Here is a 12,235-nt window from a genome sequence, read left to right as displayed (position 1 = left end):
ACTGAATTCTTGAACAATTTAAAGTCCATGTCTCTGCTCATCCTGAATTCCCCACATAAAAATTTCAGAAGATTCTGTTATCGCCCAGTCTCTCAAGCACTATCTGAGCAATTAAAGGTTTTTAAACCTCTTCTAAAACTGAATCAAACTCATAATTTAAGAGAAATTTAATATTTCAAAACTTTGCTCGACTTGTTATATATTTACCTAACTTTTCCTTGCTCTACTTATTCTGCTTGTAGAGAAAGCATGTCCCATTTTTGATAATTGCAAGCTAGATCCATTTTAGCTTAGAACTTTCAACTTTAAATAAAAACATTGTTTCAATTTTCCTAAGGGGCAGTGGAGCAAAACATGCTCAGTTCAATGAATTATAATTCATCCTGAAGTGCAAATGTAACTTTCTTCTGTATTTTGAAAAAAATATTGAGAAATATTTTAAATGGTCAGAGATGTTTAATTAGAAGGCTGTTTTAAATGTAAGCACTTCAGGATTACATAGACACATTCATCTTTCAACAACTTATCACCATAAGGCTGTCTAATGTTACCAGTCTTTTAAAATAATTTGAAAGGGAACAAAAAAAGTAAAGTTAATTGGAACAAGTTCTTTGAAGCAGTTAATTCTGCTGAGGTCTCAGGCATGTAAGTATTGCTTCCTGTTAAAGGGACACCTTGTGTTCAGGAATAAAGTGCTTGTACTAAAATATTCACATTGTAAGACAAATTCCAAAAAACCTCCTCAGTAGATTTTCCTATACAATTTTTCTGTGAAAACAGACTGTATTACAAACATGAAGCTGAGTCCTGTACTTTGCTTTTTAAAAAAGAATATTAGATTCTTTAATTCATGACACTGCCATTTTGGAGCCATCTGAAGAAAAAAAGATCCTTTTAACAATGAAGTAAACATGTATTACTTAATTAATATGTGTGAACTGAATCTGTACCTATGTGTAAATGGCAATGCATTCTGGGTTGGTTCAGCCCTTGGTTCCGAGTTCTGTGTCACTTCTGGAGTTCTTTCATCATCTGTTCCATTAATGCTTTCTGGTGTTAAAGGAGATTGAATGTCCCCTCCTGCGGATTCCTTTAGTAAAAAAAAAATTACAATTATACACTAAGCTTATGCCACAATGTGCATATAAACAATGACAAAATTAACATTTTTAAGTGCATGGTTACTAATTTTAAAATGACATCAAGCTGAGGCACCCAAAATCATCAGTATACAAATTTGAAAAAAAAACCAAACACACTCAAGTTTTCATGTGATATGATTTAGAAACTTATTACTTGTATGAAAAGATTGTACACATCAATATGTACAATATATCAACAAGTATGCAGTCTCCTGCTTATAGGGTTCCTGGACCTCTTTCCCTTCCTTTATCTTCTACTTACACATTAGTACAGACTTTGTCATTGAAAATTCTTCACAACCATTGACTACAACTCTTACCTTCCACTTTGTATTTTACCACAGTGCAATCACCTTGAAGTATTAAAGCTATTTCTCATTTTACTTTAATAAAAAATGAAAGTTGAAAGTGGAAGCATCACTGTTGGTACAATCACAGCTTCAGCTGCACACTAATTATAGTAAAATCTGTACAAGAATCTATCTGCAAACCTTGTTCAGCAGGGTGGCCTGGACCTAGCTAATGCTGGCCAGGGCATCTAGTTTATGTACTGACTCAGCCCATTGGCAGCAAGCATAAGAGGCCAGGGGAGGTTAAGCCTCTCCAAGCAGCCTGCCCACCAAGACCTGGTTCCACTCGTCCTCTTCCCCCAAGGCTCTGCCTCTTCCTGTACCCACTCTGCTTACATGGGAGCCTTGCTGAGGGTGAAGAAGTGTGCACAAATGGTAAGTGGCCAGCTGGGGCGTGTGTGTGGGGAAAACATAAAGAGGTGCGAGCAGCAGGCAGGGGGACTGGAGGAGAAGAGGCATGTGAGTGGCTTGCCGGGGAGTGAGGAAGAGGCATAAGCAGTGTGTGGGGGGATGTCCACTGCTGTATGGCACTGGTACAATCTCCATCACCACAACACAGGTACATTTGTGTTTTGCTGTCTTTATCAAGCAACCAATATTTATTAAATCCTGGTCATTAGACATATTTCACTGTAATTTTAATTTTAAATGAAACATCGCTCACCTTGAATCCTAAATCTAGGAATTAGACTTTTTTCACTCACTGTGTATCATTTACCTGACATGAATAGGTTACAGGAAGCACCATGTTTTCCCATGACTAAACACATCCTGTGTCTCTAGTGTCACATGCCAATGGCCCCCTCCCTCGGAGTCCCTGGGGAAGGTAGATCAGCACTGTACGTGGCTAACGCTGTTGAAAGCATCACAAAGCATTTTGGGGAGGGTCAAAGGTGAGAAAGTGGGGAATGGAAGATTATTTTGCAGGAGTAACCAACGGGGCTGGGGGGGGGGGTGAGAAAGCAGAGAACAGGTTAACTCGGCACTTTAGCTAGCTCCATGTGATAATGAGACGCTGCCTCCGGCTCAAGGTCATGGGCTAGACGAAAAATCTACAGACAAGAAATCTACAGCTGCCCAGTCATGAGAAGAGGAGAACTAAGTGGAGCAGAGCTGCAAAGATAGCAGCAAAAACAGAGCAAATGAGGCAGCAACGGTGATGGCCAACAGAAGGGAAAACAAGTTCTTCAGAGCCGGTGTGTTTTGGGCAGCCGAGAAGGCCACAGCAAGCCGACTGGAACTAGTACAAAGAGCACCAGGCAGAGAGGGCCCTGGACGACAACACCCACAAAGGAACCCAAGACTTAAAAACCCTCCCAAGAGCTGGAGCAATTTGGAGATTACAACGGATTCCCTGGACAACCTGGGCCCAGTGCAAAAACCTCCATCCACCCCTCCTCCTCTTCTTCTTGCATGACACCAGGCCTGGCCAGTCGTGGGTAGTGCGAATGAGAGTATGAAGGTGGGTTAGGGCTTAGGACTCTAATGTTTTCTTTTTCCCCCTGAGTGACGTGGGAGCATTCCCAGCACTCTCTGCTGTATTTTATTAATAAGCTTTAAAACCTAGACCCTTTGGTGTCCTTCATCATCTCCTCCCTGAGAAGATCCTGAGGCAGCAGCCTGATCAACTGATGCCTTCAGGCAGATTGGTAACAAAAATCTATCACACTTGCACTTCCTATACCTCTGAATTAAGGGTGTGGGGGGGAAGGTGGGTGACAAAGCTATTGTTATGTAACCCTAAGGGCTGGAGCTATGAAAAGGCTGCACTTGTAAGAGTAATGTCTATCCTCCCCATCCCCTTGATTACACTGACCTCAATGGGAACTGAAGGCCATAGAACCTTGTCAAAGGTGCTCACAACTGTAAAGGACGAGGCCCTCATTGTGCACATTCTTCCCTATTTAGTTTTATTCCCTAAAAACAAAGCTATAAATTCACAAGTATTAGCCCCTTTTGAGCTGCCACTTCTGAATCTGACCCAGTTACTCCAAATCACTAAATCTGCAGGAAAAGTTGACGAGGTTATCGAGACAGAAGCAGACCACAAAGTTCCAATTTCAGATGACAAATAACAGTAGTTTTCTCTAACTGGACTGAAAGTGGAGGTTTCCTTTCCCTCCTCAGAGGACAGATATTGTATAACCAAAAATATTCAAGTCAAAACTTGTTACTTTAAACTTGACCTTTACAAGAGCGTTGAAACATGGTTGACAAATGCTTAATAACTTAACATTTTTCTTTTGATTCATATATGCAGTGTTTATATCTTAAAGAGCTGCAAAAGCGGCATGATACAAACTTACCTTTTAACAAAGTTTTCTGTAATACTTGACTTATTATTGTATTATGTTAAATGTTTTGGTTTTTTTAAAAAATAAAAAAAATAAAAATCACACAATACACAAGTATTACCTTCCCTCCCTCCCATTTCAGTCCAGAATGAAGAGTCTATTAACTCAAATTATAGGGAGTACATGCTTCTCTCTTTCAATTTTGTTACCATTTCTGTGCCCAAAACTACTTTCTTTGTTTGCACTATAGTGAAACTCAGAATTTAGTTTTAAACTACAGAGAATCATAGAATATCAGGGTTGGAAGGGACCTCAGGAGGTCATCTAGTCCAACCCCCTGCTCAAAGCAGGACCAATTCCCAACTAAATCATCCCAGCCAGGGCTTTGTCAAGCCTGACCTTAAAAACCTCTAAGGAAGGAGATTCCACCACCTCCCTAGGTAACCCATTCCAGTGCTTCACCACTCTGAGTAAAAAAGTTTTTCCTAATATTCAACCTAAACCTCCCCCACTGCAACTTGAGACCATTACTCCTTGTTCTGTCATCAGGTACCACTGAAAAACAGTCTAGATCCATGAATATTAAAAGGCAGAACAGTCTCAAGTGGGAAAAAACTAGTTTAAGAACACTGCTGCCAGAAGGTTTGGGAGAAATACATACAGGTATATATTATGTTATTATATGTAAAATAGACAGCCCAAATTTTGTCCTGAGATACATAAAGTAACTTCTGCTGACATTAAAAAAAAGGCACAAGTATCTGAGGTCAGAACTTATCCTAAACATGAAAATTTTTAGTTCAGTTTAACTTAAAGAAATCCATAAATTACATTTAGCACCATTTTGGGGGTAAAGCAAGTTAGTTAATCTATTTTAAGTACAATGGACATCTGCTGACAAATCAGTATACTTCATTTAAATTATTCCATCCAAATCCATACAGATCTCAGAGATGAAATCTGTATCTTGAAAGGCTAGATCAGTTTCGAGTAGCCATTTTTCTGATAAAGTAGGTCAATCAAATTATAATTAGTGCTCTCATATAATTAGAGCTTCCACTAGATATTACATTCTTTACCTGCAGCCAACTTGTATTCCAAAAGTGAGAAATTCTTTCCTGCCTTTGAAAACATCAAAGACTGTTTCTAATCTGATCCTTTCAAACAAATTCTCACCATCTTAATCAGTATGAAAGTTAAATCAAATTGTCACATATGGGACTAACTTTTAGAAAGTACCATCAATATATGTGATCAGTAAAAACAAATTCTACTGAACATAAAAGCAGTAATTCTCTCTCAGCTGTCTGGGTAGTGGAGCATGCCCACTTGGGGTTGGGAAGGAATTTTCCCCCAGGTCAGATTGACAAAAGATCTTGGAGAGTTTTAAACTTCCTCTGCAGCACGAGGCCTGGGTCACTTGCTGGTTTGCACAAGAGTAAATGGTGGATTGTATGTAACTTGAAGTCTTTAAAAATCAAGATTTGAGGACTTCTGGAAATGGAAGAAGTGCTAAATAACTTGTTTGTTTCAATTTTCACAAAAAAGTTTAGTACCGATCGGACCTCTAACACAGTAAATGCGAGTGAAAATGAGGTGGGATCAGAGACTAAAAATAGGGAAAGAACAAGTTAAAAATTAGAAAAAAGTTAGATGTCTTCAAGTCACCAGGGCCTGATGAAATACATTCTTGAATACTCAAGGAGCTGACTGAGGAGATAGCTGAGACATTAGTGATTATCTTTGAAAAGTCATGGAAGATGGGAGAGATTCCAGAGGACTGGAAAACATCAAATAGGGTGCCAATGTATAAAGAGGAAAATAAGGACAACCCAGGGAATTACAGACCAGTCAGCTTAACTTCTGTACCCAGAAAGATAATGGAACAAATACTTAAGCAATCAATTTGCAAACACCTAGAAGATAAGGTGATAAGTAACAATCAGCATGGATTTGTCAAGAACAAATTATGTCACACCAACTTAATAGCTTTCTTTGACAAAGTAACAAGCTTTGTGGATGGGGAGGAAGCGGCAGATGTAGTATATCTTGACTTTAGTAAGGCTTTTGATACTGTCTTGCACGACCATCTCATAAACAAACAAGGGAACAACAACCTAGAAGGAGCTATTATAAGGTGGGTGCATAACAGGTTGGAAAACCATTCCCCGAGAGTAGTTATCAGTGGTTTACAGTCAAGCAGGAAAGGCATATCAAATGGGGTCCCGCATGGATCAATTCTGGGTCTGGTTCTGTTTAATATCTTCAATTATTTAGATAATGGCACAGAGAGTACACTTATATAGTTTGCAGAGGATACCAAACTGAGAGGGGCTGCAAGTGCTTTGGAGAACAGGATTAGAATTCAAAGTGATCTGGATAAATTGGAGAAATAGTCTGAAGTAAATAGCATGAAATTCAATAAGGACAAATGCAAAGTACTCCACTTAGGAAGGAACAATCAGTTGCACACATACAAAATGGTAAATGAATGCACAGGAAAAAGAGTACTGCACAAAAAGGATCTGGAGGTCAGAGTGGACCACAAGCTAAATATGAGTCAGTGTAACATATTACTAAAAAAGCAAACATCGTTCTGGGATGTATTAGCAGGAGTGTTGTAAGCAAGACACAAAAAGTAGTTCTTCTGCTCTACTCCACACTGATCAGGCCTCAACTGGAGTACTGTGTCCAGTTCTGGGCACCATATCTCTCAGGAAAGATGTGAACAAATTAGAGAATGTCCAGAGAAGACATTCAATTTTTTTTTTATTGAATGGCCTAGAAAACATGACCTATGAGGGGAGACTGAGAAAATTGGGTTTGTTTAGTCTGAAGAAGAGAAGACAGAGGGGACAGGATAACAGTTTTCAAATATATAAAAGGTTGCTATAAGGAGGAGGGAGAAAAATTGTTCTCAACCTTGGAGGATAGGACAAGAAGCAATGGGCTTAAATTGCAGCACGGGCAGTTTAGATTGAACATTAGGAATAACCACCGTGACAGTTAGGAAGTTTAACACTGGAATAAATTGCCTAGGGAGGCTGTGGAATCTCCATCATTGAAGGGGTTTTAACAGCAGATTAGACAACCACCTTTCAGGGATGGTATGGATAATACTTAGTCCTGCCTTGAGTGCAGGGGACTGGACTAGATGTCCTTCTGAGGTCCATTCCAGTCATATGATTCTAAGACAATAATGCCTTCGTTGCTACAGTAACTGAGAATCAGACCCTAAATGTCCTCTTTGAACACTGACATGGCAGCAGACTATAAAGCACTTTAAAAAAAGAACAGTAAAACTGGAGAAAAAAGTCATTTTAAAAACACTAAGCAACACTCAGTACGTTACTGAAACCTGGTGGGAAGATTCCTATTATTGGAACATGAACATCAATGGTTATGACCTTCTTAAAGAGGACTGTGGGGGCAAAAGGGGAGGGGGAGTGGCACTCTGTCAAAAATAGCATTACAGTAGAACCTCAGAACAGCCTGGGAATGGAGGTTGTTCATAACTCTGAACAAAGCATTATGGTTGTTCTTTCAAAAGTTTTACAACTGAACATTGACTTACTATAGCTCTAAAACTTTACTATGCAGAAGAAAAATGCTGCTTTCCTTTTTTGTAGTTTATGTTTAACACAGTACTGTACTGTATTTGCTTTTTTCCTCCTCTCTGATGCTGCCTGATTGTGTACTTGTGGTTCCAAATGAAGTGTGTGGTTGACTGGTCAGTTCATAACTCTGTGGTTCTACTGTACTTGTTTCCAGGTCACTGACAACTCTGAAGCAAATGACCTTTAATGCTTATGGATTAGTGTTCTAACAGATAAGACACAAGATAGGGTAAATAGCTGGTATCTGCTACAGATCACCAAATCACACTAGAGAACAGAATGACTGGCTCCTTATTCAGGTATCTATAATGTGTAGGGACAAAAAGTTGCATTGGCCACAGGAGACTTCAAACCAAGTGACATATGCTGGAGGTCTCTCACTGCCAATACTAAAACATCTTTTGAATTTCTAAAAAAATTAGATATCAATTTCTTAACTCAAAAAGTGCTGCACCCACCACAGGGAAATTCTATACAGGACTTCGTCTTGACAGAGACAAAGGAACTGATCTCAGAACTCAAAATGAGTGGTTGCTTAGGTCTAATCATGACTTAATTCTGTTTGTACAAGTTCAATCAACTCCAAGCCAGTAACATGTGCTTGCTGATTTAAAAGGGCCAATTTCACATAGCAGAAAATAATTGAGAGTCAAGTCAGTTAGAAGACAAAAATATTTAAACAAAAAAATACTAACGATAATTGGGAATTGTTTAAGCATGTTTTACTAGATGTCCAAAAAGCCACAGTGGAGAAAGGCTACACTGGTTTAAAATGCTATAGTTCAAGTGCAGCTATTGGACTTGAAGCATGAATTAAGTCCTATGGCCTGTGTTAGTAGTCTAGTGTGACCACTTGCATTATACAATGGTCACTGCCTGCCAAATAAATTAAATACATAAACAAAATCTATTAAGCTATAAAGATCTGATCTCAGATCAAACCATAAAACCCACCTGTGAAGGTGTACTTGTTAGCTCCATCTTTTCTTGGGATTTCTCCTTTGCTAATCGTGCAGCTTCTTTGAATTCCTGAAATTTTTCTGCAAACTAAAGGTACACATGTTTAAAAAGATTATAGTACAAATACAAAAAACACGGTTATTCACCTTTGTAACTGTTGTTCTTCGAGATGTGTTGCTCATATCCATTCCAGTAGGTGTACGCGCCGCGCGTGCACGTTCGTCGGAAGACTTTTACCCTAGCAACTCCAGCGGGCCGGCAAGTCGCCCCCTAGAGTGGCGCCGCTATAGCGGGTAATATATACCCCTGCCGGCCCGCCCACCCTCAGTCCTCGTTGCCGCCTCAACAGCTGGGGAAGAGGCGGTGGGATGGATATACAACACACTTCAAAGAACAACATTAAAAGAATAACCGGTTTCTTTCTTCGATGATTGCTCAATCCATTCCAGAGGTATCCAAGCCTTACCTAGGCATGCTCGAGGAAGTCGCAGCATTTACACGGCAGAGCCGAAGGGCATCACTGACGTGGACCAAGGATAAGGGAAGCGAGGTGTGCACGAGCGACCAGGTCGCTGCCGGGCAGATCCTGGACGGTAGCGCGCAAGAACGCCGTCGATGATGCGTGGGCCTAAACTGCGCGTCACAAGCCTTCGATCGGAGACCGGTCCAATTAGCAACAGCGTTGCAGGACTCACGCTCACGAGAGATCCCTGCGAGAGCAGGCAACCTCATAATAGCTTAACCCGTCAGTAGGCGCAAAAACTGGGGGATTGCCGGGGAACGGCTTGTCCTTCCATATGAAAGGCGAGCAGGCCCCTACGCACGTCAAGGAGTGCAACTCGCTGCCCGCGACGACAATGAGTTTCGAAAAAATACGTGGTTACATGAAAGCGAGACAACTTGGTAGAAAGGCGAGGTGCGGCTATGTACTTGTCGGCGATGGACACCGTATACGGGGCTCTACCGACGAGAGAGGCTGCCGCGCAGCTCGACACAAGCGCCTACAGTAACTGTATGGCAGCCAGAAATGCGTTCAGATAAGTAGAGAGGAACACGTGCAGCGGCACCGGGGGGACATAACATCGGACAGAACGAGGTGAGATCCGAAGGGGCGTGGCGGCGGACTGGGTAAGACCCCACGCATTTAAGTAATCATCTGCACCATGGGTAGTTAAATCAGAGGGATCGCCCGGGAGAGTGGAGATAGGCCGTAAGTAACCCGAGGACAGAAACGCCAGGCCTGCTGCTATGAGCGACCAAGAGTAAGATCGAGTAAGATTGGGATGAATCATCGGGCGGAGCGTTTGCGCCGGCGGGCGCCACACGTGGAATTTCTTAGCTGGGTACCGCTTGTCGCTCGTAGCCGGTCCTACTTCAGAGAATCCTCGCAGCTGGTGAAGAGCAATGCAACTTGGACCAAGTCACCACGCAGGAGCCTAGGCTGAGAGGTGCAGAAGACGGCAGGTTCGGGACAGACAGCCTGCGCGTGGTCTAGCTGTATCAGTCCTGGAAGGAGGCAGGGGAACAGGATCGACCGACAGTCAAGGGGAGAGAGAACCAATGCTGGTCAGCGGGCGACGCAGACGATTAGTAACAGACCTGGGCGTCCCTGCGCACTTCAGAGACTTTGATGACGGAACGGGAGGGAACGCATAGAAAGAGGGCGTCGCCACAGGAATCATGACAGAGGGGCGACGCGTCGCGGGAGCTTTGGGAGGAAGGAGCAGAAATAACAGGGTCACCTGTTCGGTCCTTGCGGGATTGAAGAGCGTCCATCATGGGGCCATGCCCGGAAGACCGCACGGCTATGTCCGGCGCGAAGGGACCACTCGTGGGAGCAAAAGGACCGCTGAGCGGGATCGCCAGCCGTTATCCAACTGCCGGGAAGAAGAGAAGCAACTAGGTAACAAGTGTGGCTATGCAAAAGCCCACAGCAGTCTCCGTGACAAAGAAGTGCAACCTCGTACCAGCCTCGTGTTACTGATAGAAACCGTCTGCGTTTTGGTAAAACCTGAAAACCAGCGACTTGGATGCTGGCTGAGGAACTGCTTGACAATCCAGGCGACGCCTCATTCTTCCGTGATGGAGGGGAGTTGGGAGGGAACCAGCGGCCCTGGAAAATGAGGCACCTAGGAGCGTCCCCATCGCAAATCCGAGGCTCGTCCGTTTCAGGGACAGCGAGGGCGGGCGTGAACGGAAGCCCTGCACACACGACGACGATCAGCCCGCCTGAGATGGAGGAGTGGAGGACGTCCTGAAGGAATCGTGACTACTGTATCTAACGGCGCGTGCGGACGAGCGCGTGAGTAGCAGGACTGGGAGGGGCGTATGGGGCGACTTGCGCCAGACGAATGTGCAGGCCACCATGTGGCCAGAGTGGTCGGTTAAGTACGTTATGGGAGGTAGAGGTCTGCTTGCAGCTTGGATGATGGCTGTCAAGTGGGAACGGACAGGAAGAACCGGCCCTTGCCATTGGTAGATCTCGAACGCTCCGATAAACTCTATCCCTGAGTAGGGGTCTAGACGTGACTCGTGTCGTTGAGCTTAGCCGTAGCCGTGAAGGCAGCGACATGTACTGCGAGACTCGCTCCTGAGGGTCCCGAGATTACCAGGTCGTCGAGTAGGAACACATGCACAGACATGCGAGAAGAAGCGACAACCTACGGCCATGCAGTTGGTAACATCGCGGGCCGCGAGGCAGTCGAATGGAGGACGTAAATGTTAATTGCGTGCGCTCGCGAGAAGTGAAGGAACTCGATGGGCGGGAAGATGGTATATGAAATAACGTCTGTCAGTTGAGGGCAGGTACCATCTCCGGGATCAGGAGGAATATGCTCCAAAGACACTATACGGAACTTCACACTTGACAGTATTTGTGACTGCGTAGGTCAGATGGGTCTGAGGACGTCCTGCCTTGGTTATAAAAGAATGGAGTAAAACCCTGCCTTTCGTCTCTGAAGTCCTCCTACTCCCTTGTCGAGGACGATGACCTCCTGGAGGAGTGATCGCTCAGAGGGGTCCTGAAGGGGAGAACAAAACGAGGGGGTGGAGGGCGGGTAGGCAAAACTGTAGGCGGTATCCGAAGCACAACGCGCGGAGGACAGCGGTTGATAAGCTGGTACGAAACGCAGGGCGGAGAACGAAAGACAGCTGGAGAAGAGGAGAGGATCCGGGGAGGGACGGTACAGCGCCTCGGGCGCCTTCAAACGAGGGCTTCGGCCCGAGAGAAGGCTTGGGGACTTGCTTGGCCGCTGCTTACCATTCTTGCGCCTGCCATTCCGTTTCGCGCCTGGCAAAGTTGCTGCTGGGGCTAGGGTAAAGGCCTGGTGCTTGAGGCCTGAATGGTCTACGCTGGGGACCTGGGCATGAATGACTATTGTCTTGAGGGCTTGCAGTCGAGGGTCATTGTCGCGAAAGGGCCAACAGGCCCTGGCCCAAACAGATCTCTGGATGTGAATTGGATTCCGGAGAATGCAGATACGAAGCCATGAAATTGCGGCGGCATAGTACTGCCGGATGGCAATCTGGGAGCTGATCTGCCGCACGAAAGCTCCGTAAGAAGTGCAGCATAATTTTCCCTCGAAGAGAACGTGAACTCTGAGGAGTGCGTGCGGAAGCCCTAGATTTAGGCAGCCCGCCAGCGTGGGTGGATATGTGTAGTGATAGCAAGTTCGCTGGTTGAGACCTCACTGCAGGGCGCTTGGAAAGACCCCTCGCAAGGCAGTCAATGCACATCGCCCTCACTGCTAGCGTGTTGTTCCATCATCCCTCCATCACAGATTGAATCAATAGGAACGTGGGACTAAATACTACAAGCCCTCGAAAGGACAGTTTATGCTCGACACCGTCCACAGCAGGGAACAAGCCATGAC

At 44.2% G+C, this 12,235-nt stretch overlaps 1 protein-coding gene across 1 annotated transcript in view; it reads right to left on the bottom strand.

Annotated features, from left to right (window-relative positions):
• HOMER1 (homer scaffold protein 1) overlaps positions 1-12,235 on the bottom strand; it is a 170,141-nt gene that overhangs the window by 73,720 nt on the left and 84,186 nt on the right. Inside the window, exons 4-5 of the mRNA XM_075066994.1 lie at positions 8,358-8,450; positions 951-1,090 (exon numbers count right to left, since the gene is read on the bottom strand). Of these exons, the coding sequence (XP_074923095.1) occupies positions 951-1,090; positions 8,358-8,450 (233 nt within the window). The remainder of the gene's footprint in view (positions 1-950; positions 1,091-8,357; positions 8,451-12,235) is intronic.

The sequence above is a fragment of the Chelonoidis abingdonii genome, chromosome 6 (assembly GCF_003597395.2).
Source record: "Chelonoidis abingdonii isolate Lonesome George chromosome 6, CheloAbing_2.0, whole genome shotgun sequence".
Lineage (NCBI taxonomy): Eukaryota > Metazoa > Chordata > Testudines > Testudinidae > Chelonoidis > Chelonoidis abingdonii.
This window is presented reverse-complemented; position numbering and strand designations above follow the sequence as displayed.